The sequence below is a fragment of the Acartia tonsa genome, chromosome 7, assembly GCF_053477335.1.
Source record: "Acartia tonsa isolate MP-2025a chromosome 7, ASM5347733v1, whole genome shotgun sequence".
Taxonomy (NCBI): domain Eukaryota; kingdom Metazoa; phylum Arthropoda; class Copepoda; order Calanoida; family Acartiidae; genus Acartia; species Acartia tonsa.
In genome coordinates, this window is record NC_137266.1 from 22,735,783 (window position 1) to 22,755,367 (window position 19,585).

General features: G+C 32.7%; 2 protein-coding genes across 2 annotated transcripts in view; one reads left to right on the forward strand and one right to left on the reverse strand.

The window, feature by feature from the left end:
- The window catches only part of LOC145325080 (TBC1 domain family member 17-like), a 42,710-nt gene that overhangs the window by 16,229 nt on the left and 6,896 nt on the right, over positions 1-19,585 (reverse strand). The window lies entirely within an intron of this gene.
- peng (Pumilio and CPL domain-containing protein penguin) lies at positions 500-13,524 on the forward strand. Its single transcript, XM_080167911.1, has 18 exons — positions 500-840; positions 1,996-2,204; positions 2,606-2,731; positions 3,181-3,261; positions 4,101-4,209; positions 4,615-4,724; positions 5,255-5,374; positions 5,865-5,954; positions 6,359-6,504; positions 6,950-7,080; positions 7,596-7,698; positions 8,034-8,106; positions 8,750-8,845; positions 9,320-9,399; positions 9,991-10,045; positions 11,200-11,268; positions 11,740-11,880; positions 13,147-13,524. The coding sequence occupies exons 1-18, from the start codon at positions 711-713 to the stop codon at positions 13,249-13,251; spliced, it is 1,974 nt and encodes a 657-aa protein (XP_080024037.1). The 5' UTR covers positions 500-710; the 3' UTR covers positions 13,252-13,524.

A 19,585-nucleotide genomic window follows, 5' to 3' on the forward strand; every position in this document is an offset into this window, starting at 1 on the left:
TTCAAAGACGACATTTTATTATGGAAATTGTTTGCGGCATCCGCAGATTGTTTTCATAAACATGTGGCTAGATTCTGGAAAAAAATTAAAAGTTCAAATCTTGTTATTTTAATTATTTTTAACTCCTTAAAGGATTGACGTTGAAATTACTCAAGACATTTGAAGCTTCCCTTAAAAGTATAACCCAATTGGACTTGTAATCTCGTTCAGACATATAAAAAGACTTTACAACTTCTTTAGTAGGATTATATATCAACCCCTAAAATCCTTTTTAAGAAGCCGGGCAACTCTATTCAATTATTGTCAGTCAGTCTGGAATATATACGTAGGAACATAATGTAATTCTCAGTTGCTATTTTCGATAGTTGTTTAATTTCTCAAAGTTTGTTAAAGATTTCCCATTGACATTATAAGGTGCTTTATTAAACTTACTTGGTTCATAGATAGGTCTGTTAGGCAGAACAAAAATACAAATTATGTGTAAACAATAATATATTAATTATCTTACCTATGTGTCTTAATTTCAACATTTTCTGTTAAGCTAAATTCCTAGACCTCATAATCGGTCTGGAGCAATATTATTGAGAAAAAAAATTTTCATCCTTTAATTGATGTTCATGCCATTTTTTAACATACTGACTTATTTCTGATCATATATTATTTATTAATTGCATTATTTCAGATTATTCTTTAATACTGAAGTGATCAAAATGGTCGATAAAATGGAGGGTGGTCAAACCAATAAACTCAAATTCAACGTGACTGGCATGGGTAAAAAGAATAAGAACGGCGGCGCCCCCAGCTCACCCAATAAAAAGTTTAAGAAAGATAAGAATGCAGGTAAAAAATTTGTTTCTTCGCTCAAAATAGTAAGAAATTCCATCTTTTAGAACTCAATTGTATAAGATGTGATACTCATGGGGTAAATCTATGTTTTTATTATTTAACATATATATAAACTAGAAAGGGAGAGGTCATTTTCTAGTAAATCCCGTAAAGGTGTGTGTTATAAGGCCTAAAAATAGTAGTAGAACGATAAGGTGCTCTATATATTTGTATTTCCTATTGAATAGAACAATAGGGAAGAAATTTTTTTTTTTTTTTTGATAACCGTACCTGGAATATCTGAAATTTCTATCAAATGCTTTGTTTGGCTCAAACTGACACAAATAAAAAAAAAATATAATTATAATAAATCAACCTGTAAAGAATGACTTCTTCCTTTGTTTAATGGTATAGATTGTTCTTAACCTTTACCTTGTACCTATAGAAAACATTATTATTATAATTATATTTTTTTTAAATTTTCGTCAGTTTGAGCCAAACAAAGCGTTTGATAGAAATTTCGTATTTTTTTTAGATAATCCAGGTACGGTTATCAAAAAAAAAAAAAAAAATTTCCCTATTGTTCTATTCAATAGGGAATACATATATCTAGAGCACCTTATCGTTCTACTACTATTTTTAGGCCTTATAACACACACCTTTACGGGATTTACTAGAAAATGACCTCTCCCTTTATGAAGCTTCAAAAACATTTTGTGGTTATTTATGAGTACTTTTGAATTAAATGTCAATATATATTTCTTCCTTAGAAGTTGATTGTATTGTAACTTATTTTTTGTTATAGACTAGATAGACTCGACCGGCCACATACTTATATTACCTATTATTAGTGGATTCTCCCCCTCCTATATAAAATATCGTTCATTAATCTTTAGTTAGAGATATAGAACCTAGGTATGAAATCAAAACAATCGGGCTGGTGGTGGATTTCCTTGTTTAGAGTTGGCGTTGTAGGTGTCCTACTCCCAACAAACTTCAATTCACCGCACGACCAGTATATACATGTTATATTTCCTTAGAAGCACAATCTTGTCAGTTCAGCTGTTAAGGAGATCTTAAGTTTTAGACAAACGGACGGACAGCTATCAGTTTACTTTTATTTTAGATACCCATCCTATTTTTATTCATTCTTTATTTTTACTTCTTCAGGTGAAAAGAAAGACAAAGGACACAACAAGGAGAACAAGGCAGAAAAGCGGGAGAAGAAAGTGAAAAAGAAGGTTTACACTGATGAAGAGAAAAAGGCGTTCATTGAAAAGACAAAAAAGTTTAAAGTTGACAAGAAGAAATTGGGTGGCGGTAAAAAGTTCAAGAAAACTGATAACCCCTTGGAATCTAAGACCAAAAAGTTGGAAAAGGTATATTTTACTTAACAAAAAACAAATTGCGACATTTTCACGAATAAAATTAGTTTTGTTACCAACCTAGGTATCTATCTACTATTTCTTACAAATATGCTTTCTTATACCTGTTTAAAGAAAGCTATCCTTTTAGGTAGTAAGCTTTTTTTTTATCGTTGACTACTGCATGATTCAATTGAGTTCTTAAATTCAGGGAGGCTTCACATAGGTCTCAAAGAAAGTGGTTGAGGCCATTTTATTTTAACACCTATGATGGCTATTCATTCAATCCTTGAATACAGAGCCCATAGATCATTTGCTAGGGGTGATGCCATTAGTATTATATAAATCGTTTTATATTACTATCTTAATATTAAAACATCGGATTGTACATGATCTCAGGATTTTTATTTATTTAGACTAAGAAATTGTTGAACAAAAAAGAGACTCGAGAGAAGCAGAAGGAAATGAAGACTGGTCGAAGAAAGTTCAAGTTGGATGAGGTGTATGATATCGGTGTCAAGGCAAAACAAGTTTGGGAAGAGGTAATTTATAGATATATAACTTTATATAAGTCAAACAGACCCAATAATTTGCCCAACTAAAAAGGAATTTCTTGTAGACCAATAGTTTTGTTTACTTTTAGTTAAGTTTCTAGACAAAATAATAATTTAGGTACATGAGTCAAGCTTTATCCTGAGATAATTAACTGTTTATAGCTGACTTTTATATCAACTCAGGGGTGCATATTCTGCTTGGGTTACCTTGTGGTTAAAGTGTGAAAGGGGGGGAAAATAAGCAAAAAAGGAGTTCTGAAACTTTTTCAACTCCTTGGAGAAAAAAAACAAGAAAAATATGTTGGAGTTGTAAAAAATGAATAAAATAAAGTAGGTACTTTTTCTATTTTTCACCCCTCCTAGGAGGAAAATTTTGCATCAGGAGAAAAAATGATTATTGTGCTGAAAACACACTATGTATTAACTCTAATATTAAGGTGAGAAGAGGAGATTGTCCCGAGGATAAGAAAAAGAAGCTAACCAAAGAACTTCACGATCTAGTTAAGGGAAACATTAAGGTAATTAACATGAAGAGCGCAGCTACTCAAGTGCCGATCGAGCACAGTAATAATTTTAAAGTAACTCTACGGGGGTCCCTAATCCTGTGGGGCCTATACTTGTGCATTAATCCTGCGGGGTTACCTAGTAGCAAATATAACCTATCCTAACCTGACTTAAAGCAATGCACAAACAATGACCACCCTTCGTATTTTTTATTTAAGGGGGGGGTTTTTATTGCAACCATCTCGTAATCAGTGAGCAAATGGCACTTAGAATTCGAATTTCCATCTATAATTTTGCATGAGTAATCCTTGGTAGATCTATTTTCCCTAAATCGAACAAAAAGTTGAAAAAGTAACGGCTAACGGCTGGCGGCTCCTCTGTTTTGCCATTTGTTTGATATCTATATTGCAAATTAGTCACGAAACCTCTCTCAACATAATACTCTTTTCTACTCCAAAACGCTATCAAACGGTTCTAGACGGTAGCTGTTGGTACTAGAAGTTTTAAAATTGGTTATTGCTATCATTTAACATGAATTAAACCAAAAATATGTTTCAAAAAGTTGATTCCTACGTAATTGATGATGGATTTACCCTGAAAATAGGCAAAAAAAGGCTGAACGGCTGAGCCGCTAGCCGTTACTTTTCCAACTTTTTGTTCGATTTAGGGAAAATAGACCTATCAAGGATTACTCATGCAAAAGTTTAGATCGAAATTCGAATTCTAAGTGTCATTTGCTCACTGATTACGAGATGGTTGCATTAACCCACCCCCCCCCTCTTGGGAGCGGGATTTTCTTTGCTCACTAATCACTTTAAGGGAAACCGCATTTAAATCTTTGTTTTTATTCTAGAAACTGATCCATGCCCACGACACAGTGCGAGTAGTTGAATGCTTGATGGCTGTTGGGGATGAAAGTATTAGAGACGCACTTTTTGAAGAAATGAAAGGAGATATCCTAGGTAAGGATATGTTTATCGACTGCTGTGCCTTTAGTTGTTGTTCATATGTTTGTGAATGAGGGAGGGATGGATAATTAGATTGTAAATTATACTCATACTCAAAGTTTTATAAATACGCTATTATATTTGTTTTCCCAAAAACTGTGGGTGCTTTCTAAAGGTTATTTTGCTTATAATGATTTTTTTTGTTTATTCATTTTTTAAGCCTTCAGATCTCTCCAGATGATGTTTTGAAAGCTATATAGGCATCAATACCAGATAAATAATTCTACATTAGTACATACCGTATACTTAATCTAATCATTGCCTGATATTAAAGTAAAATGAGCCGTTACAAAGTTTGAGAGGGTATAAGCACTCATTATGATTATGGTGATGATTTGATGAATTTACAATTATTTCTAGAAATGTGTAAATCCAAGTACGCGCATTTCTTCGTGATGAAAATGTTGAAATATGGCAAGAAAGAACAGAAAAAAATTATTGTTAAAGAATTGGAGGGAAAAATTGCTAAGGTGAGAAAAATGTTATTGGCTTGAGTTTATATATAAATATCTACCTATTGGAGAAATACATAAAAAGAAAATTAAGAATGGTAATGATTTAAGCTCCACAGTACATGAATAATTGACACGATTATTATTAAGACGCTCATTTTTCAAGTTTTTATTTTTTTGAAATCTTTTTTTTAACCTTGTTGTTTGTAAATAATGCCTAATATTGGAGACTTGATATCTGAAAATCAATTAACGGGAAAAATTTAGGCAAAATTTGAAAATATACCTATGGACTTGGTTGACAATCCGAAGCATGTTTGGATGGTTACATATAGTCATTAAAACATACGAATTCCTGAATTTTAAATATATTTAGAACTTTTACATTTCTTACATTCTTACAAAATAGACCTACCAAGGATTACTCATGCATAATTTCAGATGGAAATTCGAATTCTACGTGCCATTTGCTCACTGATTACGAGATGGTTGCATTAAAAAAAAACTTTTCTTTCATTGACCTATCCTTTCATTCTTTTATTATACAGTTGATGAAGAACAAGATAGCCGCCGAGGTGGTTGAGAACATCTATTCCGACATTGCCAACGGCCACCAGCGAGTGTGTATGCTGCAAGAGTTCTTAGACCACCAGTTCCGTACTTTCAAGGTGAGACAACGGAAACAATATATACGTGGATTTATTGACTGGGAAAAAAAAAGGTTGCTAACATGGACCTCTATTTCATTGGTCATTTCGTTCATCCAGTAGAATGAAATTGGTTGGGGTAAAGGGGGTATCGTTTTTTTTTTGGCGAGCTGCGAGTTTCATTTTATTAGAGTACATGAAAAGATACAACCAGTTGAATTATTCCACAGTATACTGTTACCCGAAATCGGTTTCTTATTCGTTAGTTTAAAACCTTTTAGTGAATTTTTATTGGTTGGTTTAAAACCAGTACTTTGTGACCAAACTTTTCAAATTACCGGATATTCGGCATTAGAAATCAGCCGGATATCCGGTATCCGGATAGTTTTAATATCCGGTAATTGGCCGGATATTGAAAACGGCCGGATATCCTAATAATTTTATTTGATGCACTAAAGGCTAATTTAGTAATTACTGTGAATGAAAACTTGAATGTTATATTTTTATGCAGGAACCTGAATTGAAGACAGTAAAGGAAATAATTGCTAAGTACCCGGACAGAAAAAAGGATATCCTTACCACTCTCCATGAAAACGTTGAGGTAACTAAAAAGCAACAATAAACGCTGCTAAAAAGCAGTCAATGAGGGGTCTGACTGCCAATGATATTAAATGACCAAAAATACCCCATTGTTAGAGGAAACTTTATTAAAAATTACACCTATCTTTGAGAAAATCTAATAAAAAGATAACACATTAATTCATACATTTTCGCTTAAAAAACGACAAAGCTAAACATCGCATTTTGCACATACTGGAATATGTTTCCTTTATATTCTGTCAATATAATGATCACATGTCAAAATTTGTATTTTCTACCTTCTTCGTCCACGAAGGGAAAGAGAAATTTCCATGGTTGCCATGTGATCACACATTGCCAGAATATTTGAAAAACAGTATGATCAATATTATGAAAATACGATATGTAACTAATGTAATATTTTAGACTTTAATCCGCAAAGGATGTTACAACCACTCTCTTGTTCACAACGTGTTGTATAATTATTTTGAAACCTGTCATGAGAACCCCAAACAGAGGGGGGAAATTATTGAACAGCTGAAGGATTCTCTTATTCACATGGTCCACACCAGGTATTATTTGTATTAATTCCTTTATAAAAGTAACAGGATGTCTGTGTGTTTGTCTGTATAGCAAAATTCTCATTAAGTTAGTTTTTTATCTATTCCCCGCGGGGCTACCCAGTAGCTAATATAACCTGACCTAACAAAACTTTATCATAAAGAATCATAAAGGGGAAGGGTTTTCATGGCGTAACTACGTAACATGGCACTTTAAAGAAATACGTCTAACTGATGTATATGTGAAGTACTTGGATATATTGACAGGGAAAAATTCATCGTCAATTTAGCCTGTTAACATGGGCCTCAATTATTGATCAGTTTGCTCATCCAGTAGGAGGGGTTGAGATGTATAGTATCATTATTTCAGCCAGCTGCGAGCATCACTTTATCAGAGTATATGGAAATCTGGTGAAACATCCAAGTAACAATATAACGATTGCCTAACTTATTTCAGGGAGGGAGCGTACACAGCCCTGCACTGTCTCTGGAACTCCAACCCCAAGGAGAGGAAGACGACCATCAAGACGTTCAAAACCTTTATGATCAAGACTGCAAAGGAAGAATATGGACACATGTTTTTGTTAGGTATCCACGTTTTTAACAAGAAATATTTTCTTCAAGTTGGAATTTAAAGCATCTAGAAGCGTAGAATAGTTATCGCATCGTATGGTTTATAGGGGATTCCGCGTATATTGATATGAAAGATATTAACAATCTTTGTTTAATTTAATCAATTTAAAGGGGTGAGGGATATTTTAGAGGTTGGTAGAGTCTTAAAAAAAACATAGAATTGGCAAGTTACATGATACAGGTAGGTACCAGCAAAATTATTTTAGTCGATTTTAATCGTTTTATAATAGGGAGGGGGTAAAATTCTGAATATGCGTCGCAGTTGCTTTAGTGTAGTATAGAAGTGTAGAAAAACGGTGGTGTAGCCGTGACTTAATGCAATAACTGCCATTTATCGGTGATATTACGGCAGTTCTTACGAACCCGGTTTTTGTTAATCACATTTATGGATGTTGTCTTCTTTGTTTTTATGGATAGATTGCCACATACCTATGCTTTTTTTTAGTTTTAATCGTTCTTGTTTTTGCTAGGTATCTTTGATTGTGTTGACGATACAAAATTTGTTGGGCAAACAGTAATCAGTGAACTAATGAAGGATCTGGACACGCTATTCAGCGATAAATATGGCGTCAGGTAAGATGTTACTCTCTTGTTTAGGTTAGATACGACCGTTCGCATGTGTCAGTCCATCCATCTGTAAAAACCGGATAGTTTTTATTTTTAATTCAGGCATCTTAGAGTTCACATATCGTATTCTAACTTGGTATAGTGATTCTTAGCAACAGTTAGGTGCAATTTAAAAATCGTAGTAGTAGGTACCAGTAGGTTCGTACGTTTAATTTAATTTATATTAAAATCGTCCTATTCTCTCGATTTTTTGAATAATGATTCCTTGAATCACTACGCATAATGTTAGAAGCGGAGCATCTATGTAATTAGATTTAAAAAATAATCCATTTTTGTTTCAGGGTTTTGAAGTATTTGTTTGGAAGACGTGATACAACATATTTCAACAAAGAGTTTGCCGAAATTTTAGAGAAGGTATGCATGATTTACTAGGGATTCTGTATTCGAATGGCGATGGATTGGGTAGAAAAATATCCTAAAACCATCTTAGCTTTACTTTTATCGATAACTTAGTCTGTACAGTGAGATCTTAACTTAGTAACAAGTTGATTCGCTATTTTATTATTTACTTTGGTGGTAGGTTTTGGGTCTCTAAATATTTATATCGTAGTTACTCTAAGTAAACTTAGTCGGCTGTGTTAACATATGTTTTGCAAAGTCTTATTTTCCCTATTTTTTTTACACGGCCTATCCTATATCCTCCCCTTTATTATTTCAACCCCCAATTAGTATGTTTGACGTTATCCAGTGGTGGCGCTAGTTCCCATTCAATTATTTGTGAAGCTTATTTCTTTGCAGCCAAACGATAAGATACTATCAACTGTCTAATTAAAACGGCTTATTCCAATTTTGTCAAGTAAAGATATTAATATTAAAAAGTAGTATAAGCGACGACGTAAACATATACACATTCAGCTAGCATATTTACGACTTAAAAATTGTGCCCAATAACTATATAGTTTTCTACTTATTTATGAACACAGTTGCAAGGACAGGATACAGTTATTTTGTGTCCTTCACTTTTGATAGTTTCTGATATATTGCATGTTCTATTTAGGGAGATGGTAATGAGCACAGTAAGAAGGATATAGACATCCGACACAAAGAGTTGGCTGCCATCGCAGCACCACCTGTCATTAAGTTCATCATGGAGGTAAAATTAATAAAGCATTAAACGTTTTTACCACGGCTTATTTTTATGTCTTTTTGATAAAAAGCAACTAGTTTTCACTTTTTCCACCAATTAAACAATCAATGCTTTCTCGTAATTTGTCTGGCCCATGGGACATCTATAACGATGGCAGGGGTATTTATTCTGCATGGTTGACCCTGCTAAAGGGGGGGGGGGGGGATAAAAGAATATGTAGAAAAGTTTAATCTTGTGCAGAAAATACACCCTCTGAATGATGGTCCTTTAATAGTTTGACAAACTAAAGTTAAAATTGGTAAAATCTTTTTCTACGGTCCAAGTAACAATTTATAGTCTTAATTTGCACTAGGTACTTATCATTTCTGGTAAATGTAATTGTCCAATGTCTACGCTAAGCTAATTTAGGTTTTAAAAATTAAAGTGATTTATTGTTTAAATAATGACATATAACCTCACGATCCTCCCTTATTTTTTCAGAAATTTCCTGACAACCTGATGTTGCCCAGTACATCAATTCTTCTGCAGTGTATCTTCAAGTATTGTCCAGATTCTCCAGAATTACAGGAAACAACTTGCAAAAAATCAAAAAAAAAAACGTTTTGGTACTATACAACTGATGATTATGACTAGAGGGATAGTTGTATCAAGTGCATTTAACAAGTTTGATTGCAAGCATAAGTTGCAAGAATACCATCTAACATATATAATATTGTATTACAATAAATAACAATCAATAAGGCACCAACAAAATAGTCTTTATGCTGTTTTGTGAAAACATGACAGCCATATAAGTTGCATATATCAAAAAAAAATTAAATTGATATTCTTAAATTTACCTGGTAAAAAATTTAAGTTCTTTTTAATAGAATTTATGTCCTATCGATGTAGTTTAAACTATAAAACAGAAAAAAAATATGCAGTTCACTAAACACAATTTAAATGCACTTCGTGCAAGTACCCCTTAAAGTAACATTTTTGACAAAAAGTATTGACACTGATTGGCTGGAATTATTGTCCTTATACCTAAAAAAGTTTTTTTTTATTATATCACTATTTTATAACGAAAACTTAAGACTAAATTTTCGTTTTCCATTAAAGAGTGGTTATCAACTATAATAGAAGAACATAATATTTTTATGCAATTTGTGATTACAGGAATGTTTTGCCCAGATGGCGAAATTGCTTGCAAGGCCATTTGCTAAGGTTTGTTATTTTATTTTAAATTATCAGCTACGTTCCTAGTGGGGAATTGCATTCTCAAGACCTAAAAAATGTAATTTAAAACAAATATTAAACATCGAATGTTTGTTCAGATTTGTTACACATTATTCTCTATGTAGTAAGCAAAAAAGTTTTAACATGCTATTTTGTATAACCACCTCTTACCTTGCTAAAATGACATGATGTTTGTGAGGGGTAAATAAGATGTACATATATTTTCATACTGATATGTTTTAAATAAAATAAATCTTAAGGACCAACATCCCCTAAGCTACCCACTTGCCATTTTAGCCCTGGAAATTAAGAGAGGCAAATTATTTTGGGGTGGGGGTAGATTATTTTCTGCTACAGATTCAATAATAATATTTCCAGTATGGCTTCGAAACCGATGAATATTCGCTGGAATAGAACCGATTTTCAGCCATACCGATACTTGATGATGGAAGGTAGAGGTGGTACGAAAAGTCGAATTCTCTACTTTCCATTTTAGTATTTGAAATGTTTTTAAAGGCGATTTTTCTTGGGAAAATTGAGGTTCCTTCACCCAAAATTAATGTAAACTTTCCCTGGACCTAGAAGCTATGCAACGGACAGACGGATATCTTGTTACTTTGTTACTTTTGCACAAGGTTGTAAAAGTGTCTTGGAGAATGCAGGGGACAATTAATCCATTTAAATCCTACACAAATAGTAATTTTCATTAACCGTAGAAATAGTTCTGTCAGATATTATGAATTTTGAGATCAATGATGTAGACATCTCAATCATATATCAATGTATGGTATGTTTAACTAAGGGGGGGGGGGGGGTTAATGCAACCATCTCGAAATTCATGTATAAATGGCACTTAGAATTCGAATTTCGAACAGAAATTTTTCATAATCATGAGTAATCCTTGGTATTTCTATTTTCCCTAAATCGAACAAAAAGTTGGAAAAGTAACGGCTGGCGGCTCAGCCGTTTAGCCATTAGCCGTTACTTTTTCAACTTTTTGTTCGATTTAGGGAAAATAGACTTACCAAGGATTACTCATGCAAAATTTCAGATCGAAATTCGAATTCTAAGTGCCATTTATACGAGATGGTTGCATTAAAGCCCCCCCCCCCCCCCCCTTAATTTTATTCATATTATTTTAGGGAGATGAAGCCCCTAATATGGTCGAGAACCAGGCCAGTAGCATGTTGTTCAAGAAACTTATTATCCAGGTGAGCAAAATTATTATTAATTTTTTTTTGAGGGGGGTGGTTTTTTTTTCCCGGATCCCGTAATTGAAGGTGGAGTTGATTGTTTTAGCTCCCTCCTTTAAATGAACCATGAAATTACATTTATCGATGTTGTCGTTTATAATATCTTAATGTACATTGTACATCCTTTAACAAACATCCCCTTCTTAAGATAAAGGATCACAGACTATAGTTTATACAATTGTACAATTTGCACCTTTCTAATATTTGATCAGTTAGGGAGGCGACATTGAACGGTAAATTACACTGGTACCCAATGTTTTATACAAATTCTCTTTCATTCGTTGGATATAACATTAGGCTCTTTTTAACCAATAATTTTATTTGAAGAAGGGTTAATTTTCTTTATCTTTATTAGTGATAATCTTCCATTGTCTTATCCCTTAAGTTCCCTGTTAATTTGTTTCATAAACTAAACAAGAACATATTCAGGACAAAGATCGTCATGCGGCCGGACATCCCACCTTCACCAGCTTCCTGATGCCCCTGCTGACCGAGGACAATATCGACAGCTGGCTCAACTGCAACAAGGGCTGTGTCCTGTTCCTCAATATTTTGGATTTATTAGTCCCGGTAAGTTTTAACATTTAACTTGGATTGAGGTTTCAAAAATTCATTTCTAATAATTTTAGATCCTTGTGGGTTATGTTCACCAACCCTCTCCCTCTACATTTCTTTTATATAAATTATGAATATATCCATACCATAAAGTTTTCCTGCACTTTTAAATTTGGGGGTTTCTTATTATACTAACTTGCCCTGATATTATCTTCAATTTTACAACTTTTATTTTCAAGTATTACGACCATAGAATAAATAAGGTTTCTATCTATGAGAGATTTTAGTTAAGAATTGACTAAGTAGCGCATTAATATGAAGTCAGCTAGCACAATTTTTAATTAATAAAATGTAGTTCTTACTTTTATTAACTGTGTATTATTATTTCCAAGACTTATTGTAAATACAGGGTGTTTTTTTTAATGGAACAAAAGTATTGCTTAATATAACCCACTTGCCATTGACAGAAATTAATAATCTATATCTTAATTTCTTCATTGGGTTGGGCATTTTGTATAAGAAAAAAATATTTAGCGATTTTCAACAAATTATGCCTTAAAAACCGGTTTTTTCAAAGTACCTATTTTTGGAAGATTTTTGGATCATGACCAATTTAAAGAGTGTGCAAAAATGCGTACATTTTTAAAAATCAAATTGTGTGGCTTGTTTTAATAGTAGAAAAATGTTATGCATACCGTTAGAATTGTCATAAACTCTAGTTTTTGGAAATATATGTATCTTATTCATGCAATTTGTAGTATAGAAGCTACGTTGGAAAATGTGAGAAAGGTTGAAAAGTTTTAAGTAAGTTGGGACATTTTACCACGTAGCTCCTAAAATATACGTAGCACAGGAATAGTTCTTAAACACCCAAAAAATAGAGTTTATGACGATTCTAACGATATGTATAACATTTTTCTACTATTAACATAAGCCGCGCAATTTGAATTTTAAAAATGTACGCATTTTTGCACACTCTTTAAATTGGTCATGATCCAAAAATCTTCCAAAAATAGGTACTTTGAAAAAACCGGTTTTTGAGGCATAATTTGTTGAAAATAGCTAAATATTTTTTTCTTATACAAAATGCCCAAACCCAATGAAGAAATTAAGATATAGATTATTAATTTCTGTCAATGGCAAGTGGGTTATATTAAGCAATACTTTTGTTCTATTAAAAAAAACCCTGTACCAGGTAAATATATGTATAAAAATTAGATTATTAAAATCAGAAAACAAGTCAATCATAAACAAATCAACTTAAATTTGACCATATTCTAGGAGTACACAGCTGAGTTAAAGAAGAAAATGAAGGATTACAAAACCCTCCTCTCCAAGCTGCAACATAAAACTGCTGTAATTCTCAAAGAAAAACTGGCGGCATAAATTCTTCAATATGTTATTTGGCCCCCTCTTATTTTCAACAAACGGCGGAGGATCTTAAGATATCAAGAACAATCAACTGTTCAAAAAGAACTTCCACCCACAAGACTGTCTGAATTTTACCTTTTTCGCTGTTCTAAAATTATTTTGAAGATTTATCCCTTTTGATAACATTGGTCGCCAGTCTATGTGATCTTCTGCATTGAAAACTATTGAAAACTTTGTACCTATTTAATAGATTTTTTGAGTTGTTTAAATAAATTTAATTTTTTTCAACTTTTTTTATAATTCCTATGCAAAGCTACTCTAAAAGTTAATTTTACGTTTATAGCCAGTATTGTTTAGTACCTATTGACTAGTTTTTTACCTGTTTCAATACCTTTGGTCCCCTAACCCCGTGGGACTACCAAGTACCCAATAAAACCTAACCTGAAATTAAAATAACTACCTAGGAATACACCCCCCCCCAAAAAAAAAAAAATTTGAACGTTTCTACCCCCAACTACTTCTATTTTTATTTTTCCTTTTGAAACAAAGATTAATTTGAGGGGGAGGGGGGATCGACTTTCCCACACCACCACACAGGGGTGTATATTCTGCATGAGATCCCCTGCTCAGGGGGGGGGGGGGAAATAAAAATAAGTGGTTGGAGGGGAAAAAAATGTAAAAATTAAGAAAACTGAAAACATTTTTTCCATTTCGCCCCCCTCCTTGGTTAAAAAAACTAAAAAAATGTGTGGTAGGAGGGATAAAATAAATAAAATATAGAGTTCTTTCAATATTTTTCTATTTTCCCCCCCTACTTTTTAAGAAAAATCTAGGGGGAAAAAAAAATATAAAAAAGGGGGGGGGGGCGAAAGTGACACTTTTTGAAACCAAAACTAAAAGTCAAAGGAACTCAACTAAAAAAAGAGTTACAGGTCTGACATTTTGCATGGCAGTTGCTTTATAGGGGTACAATATGGAACTGTGAAGAAACGGCGGCGCAACCGGCGAAAACCGCCGAGAAAAGGCAACAAAAATTACGGCGTGAAACGGCGGTTTTCGGCGGTTGCGCCGCCGTTTCTTCACAGTTCCATATTGTACCCCTATAAAGCAACTGCCATGCAAAATCTCAGACCTGTAACCCTTTTTTTAGTTGAGTATATAATTTCTTTCGATATAATTATCTCCCTATTGGCTAGTTTTCTATATGCATATCTATTTCTCAATAAATCTATTTTCCTTACCCGGCATTACTATCTAAAAAAAAGTAAATATTTAATAATCTAAATGATTTTAAAAAGATTTTCTAAATTATATTTTTTCTTTACATTACCATCACCAAAGGGTTAATGATGATGATTACAATTTTAGTTTAATATTTGAACACACAAAGTGTCGCCACAATCGAATTCTTTTAAAACAGAGTTTTCTTACATTTATTATTTTATAAATTTAAATTTTCTTTTTTATGATTAGAAATAAAATACATTGATATAAGGTAAATAGCAACATGAAATTAAAAAAAGGAATTTATTTTTAATAAAGTAAATAATGGGTCTTATCGTTCTGGGCAATGAGAGTTTATTATGGATTATTGGAGCACAATGAGTTTTAAACAAATATTCCTTGGAAAACTTGAGCTCGTTTATAGACATTTATTTCCTATATAGATCTGACATGGATCTTGAAGCAATTAAGCAGGCCGTTTTGTACATGTTAAAAATTAGAAGATTTCATTAAATAAAAGTTATCGCAAATATACTTAGTAAATAACAAGGATAACTATTGAACACTTGAAGAATGTAAATTAGTAAAAACTTAATGCAGAATATTTATTTAAAGGTATAAACAAAATAGGATATATACTTTTTGTCAAACTGCGTAAATACAGGTTTCTGTTTGAGTACAGGCATTCATTTTTATAGTTTAATTATAAGGATGCTTCGCTTAAGTAGGGTAAGGGGGGGGAAATTTCGGTTTTTTTTCGGTTTTTTTGAAAAAAAATGGGGTAAATATTAATATTTTCAAATGAAACCAAGACCAGTAGAAAGCTTACGGAAAGGACTATCAGGTCCTAAAAGGACATTATCCTAGGACTTTTAGAAGTTGGCCGAAATTGACCGCAAAAAAGTTACCGATATTTCCCCACCACCGGGGGAAATATCGGTAATTTTTTTCAACCTAAAAATAATCGATGAAAAACGGCCAAACGGCCAGTCGAACATAAATAATCATAATTAGTATAGGTTATAGGGATTATCCACAAAAAGTTTCATAATGATCAGACTATTCCTTCTATGTTAAAAATGAATTTTTTTGAAAGACGCGAATTTTCGATTTTTTTTTTCGAAAATTTTTTTTTAAAAAACTTAAAATTAATATAAGAAAAAAACGTATTTTATTACTTTTTAGGCCTGATCCTAAAAAAGCTCACATTGAACTATAGATTTAGCCCAAAAAACATGAAAATTGATTAAAAATTGACCTCAAAAATTGAATTTGAAGCAAAAGTGTCATCTTTGCAAAAAATCTTGACTACATTTTAACCTTAAAAAAATCGATGAAAAAAGGCCAAACGACCAAACAAGCGTAAAAAATCATAATTAGTATAGGTGATTGGGATTAACCACAAAAAAATTCATAAAGATCGGACTATTCCTCCTATGTCAAAAATATTTTTTTTTCAAAGGACCCGAAATTTTGATTTTTTCCTCGCAAAATTTTGATTCAAAAAATAAAATTAATTTTTTTTTTGTTTTTTATCTGTTCTATTCATTTTTAGGCCTAATTCTTAAAAAGTCCATATGGAATAATAGATTTGACAAAAGAAAACATGAAAACATGACCTTAAAAGTTGAATTTTAATTTCTTTTGAAATTACCGATTTTTCCCCCGGCGCCAACTTTGGTCATTTTTGAAAAAAATATTAACCCGATTTTAAAGCTCTCAACGGATTTGGAAAAAGCGGGCAATTTCTAGTTCAAAAAGTTTTTCAGATCAGCTCTAGGTCTTACCAATTTTTGTGTAGGTCGATCTTTACACACCTACTAAAAAATTTTTGGAAAAAAAAAAATTTTCGTCCGACTTTGAGACCCAATAAGTACCCTTAATATTCATCTCACAAAAAATTCATTTTATACTTTTTTGTAGGCAATTTAATAAGGAACAAATTTGCTTTTATGTTTTTTTCTGTCATTTGAAAGGAACATGGAGAAAAAGGTCATTTAATGAAGGTAGGTCGAAATTACCGAGAATAGCCCCTTACCGAAACTTCCCCCCCCTTACCCTAGATATTATACCTTGTTGTCCTAGGCATCATTATTCCAAAAACCAGATGAACATTGCAATCATATCACATAAAAAATTTTAGTCAAAGAAGTAAAAAATATGCATGTTTTAAATGGACGCACGGACTTTCCGGGAACGATTATAGATTCGCTTTTAAAAATATAAAAATAAGGATGGCAACATTTATAAGTAGCTAAGCACAAAAAAAATCGGGGATTCATAAAGGGCCAAAACAAATTAGAGAGCAAATGTTTTAGTTATAAAAAGTGAGGTAGTAAGAAGGAAATGGGAATTTAAAATCACAAAATCTTTCATAAAACACAGTCTGACTGACAAAGTAAGTAAATAGTATTTAATTTGAATTAAATAACAATTGATAAGTAAAAATAGATCTTTCTATTACCATCATAAATTAATTTTATTGTTCATGATAAGAAGTTAATATTAGACGCATTTACTAACAACTTTAGTACAGTGGCGTGCACAGGGTTTTATCAGGAGGGGTTTTTGACACAACTCTTAAGCTAGAAACGGGGGGGGGGGGGGGGGGGGCTTTGTTAAAGTGTAGTAACTAGAGGGTTGTTAAGTTTTGTCAGTAGACTGTATAGTTATACAACCCCATAGCTTTCCACATAATCAACTTACTCAAGTCAAACAAGTGTTCCCCTACATAGTTTTGCCAGGAGGTAGATACACACCTCCTGCTGCACGCCTCTGCTGCAGTACTTAACAAAGCTAATTGTGCTTTGTTTACATAGCCTATGTACAATATTGATAACCTTAATTTCATAATGATATTTTATATTTATTTTTCTCTGCAAAGGCCAAATTTTCATGCTTCGATATTAACAAGAATTTAAAAAACCTCTTAGTTGGCATTTTTTGATGTAGGTGGTTTTTAAGTATGTCCTTGTATTTTAGTTTAACCGTGAGGAAGACGATGGAGATTATACCTGTGTTGTCTACAATCAATGTGGTTCTGTCAACCATACTATCACGGTAGGTTTTTATCATGAATTTTCTCGGCGACCGCTGTATTTTTATTAAGATACTCTATACCAATACAAATGAGGGGTATAGTCCCTTTCGTGACACCTCTAAAGAAGTCATTTGTAAATGAGACCCTGTTACTTTATATATAAAGAATCAGGGGTGTATATTCTACATGGGATCCCCTGCTCAGGGGGGGGGGGAATAAAAAATAAGTGGTTGGAGGGGAAAAAAAATGTAAAAATTAAGAAAACTGAAAACAATTTTTCCATTTCCCCTCCTCCTTGGTAAAAAAAACTTAAAAAATGTGTGGTAGGAGGGATAAAACAAATAAAATATAGAGTTCTTTAGATATTTTTCCATTTTCCCCCCTACTTGGTGAGAAAAAACTAGGGGGGGGAAAAAAATAAAAAAAATTGTAGCAGGGGAAAAAAATAAATCTTGTGCAGAATATACACCCCTGCCACCACAAGTACACCTAGAGGATTCGAATTACCTAGCTGCTGTTTCTAATAGTAAAGTAACTACCATACTAAAAAAAATACTGTAATACTGAAGTATAAGAGAACTCTTTTTTTAAATGCAAATCCATCACGAAACCTATCTCCACATAATACTCTTTGCTGCTCCAAAACGTTTTCAAACAATTCTACCCGGTAGTTGCTGGTACTAGAAATCTAAAGAAATATGTATTTTGTATTATTTCACATGATTTAAAGCAAAAGTATGTTTTAAAAAGTTGATTTCTAAGTAATTTATGACAGATATGCCCTAAAAATAGCCAAAAAAACGGCTAAACGGCTGAGCCGTTAGCCGTTACTTTTTCAACTTTTTGTTCGATTTAGGGAAAATAGACCTACCAAGGATTACTCATGCAAAATTTCAGATCGAAATTCGAATTCTAAGTGCCATTTATACATTAACTACGAGATGGTTGCATAAAAATGCATTCTGACCCAGTTCTAAATAATTTTTTTTCTGCTTTGAATGTAATATTCAAACAAAATAAATTTGCCATTTTTTTGCAAACTAAGTTTTATGCGAGCATTAGCGATATGCTAAAAATGTAATCCAAAAACATATGTTTGTTCTTTCCCTCAAAGTGTCTATCAAGCACTGAGCCCCATCATATGTTTGAAATTTTTTGAATAAAAAGGAAGTCAGGTTTTTCATATGCCTAACCTACTTTGTATTGGGTCTTTAAAATCAACTAGTAGCGTTGTAAATATTACAACAATCGAGTATCTACAAGAGAACAGAAAGCAATTACGAAAATGGTTTTCACCCCTTTTGCCGGGTAGTTGTTTGGATTATACATCTTATTATATTAATACTTTTATTATTTTGATAATATTGTGTAGATATTTTAATCTGGACTACATTCAGCATATTAAAATAAAATTACTATGGGTGGGCGTAATCGTCCTAGCTTTTAAAATTGCCCACCCTCTCTTTGAAAATATGCAGATTTAATTGCTCATGAAAAATTTTCTTCATAACTTAACTTCTTTCTTTTAATTTATTCGAATCGAAGAAACTCTTAAATTCGAAATGTTCGTCTGTCTGGAACATTTTGGAGTAAACATTATTTTCTCAGTTCCTAGTTTTTTTTGATCTACTGTAGTTCAGGGTAAAATATTGCTGGTAACTAATATTATCAAAAAATCTATGAATTTTAAAGGCTGCTAGCTGCCAAACGACTGAATGCACAGATCATACCCGCACACCATTATAAGCGCTATAAGAAGGCCTAAAAATAATCTGGAATAGCCAAGATCCAATGATGCACAGGGAAAGCTTCACTGAAGAAAAACGTATAAAATAGGCCTTTTTCGCGCATTTCTCTGCACTACGAGATAATTATGCATTATTGATTTGTGGCTATTCCAGATTATTTGTAGGCCTTCTTATGCCGCATAAAACAGTGTGCGGGCATTATCTGTACGGTTGGCCGTTTGGCAGCTAGCAGGCTTTAAAATTCATAGATTTTTGGCAATATTCGTTACCAGCAATATTTTACCGTGAACTGCAGTAGATCCGTTTTTTAATCTATATTTTATCCATGAACCTCCAG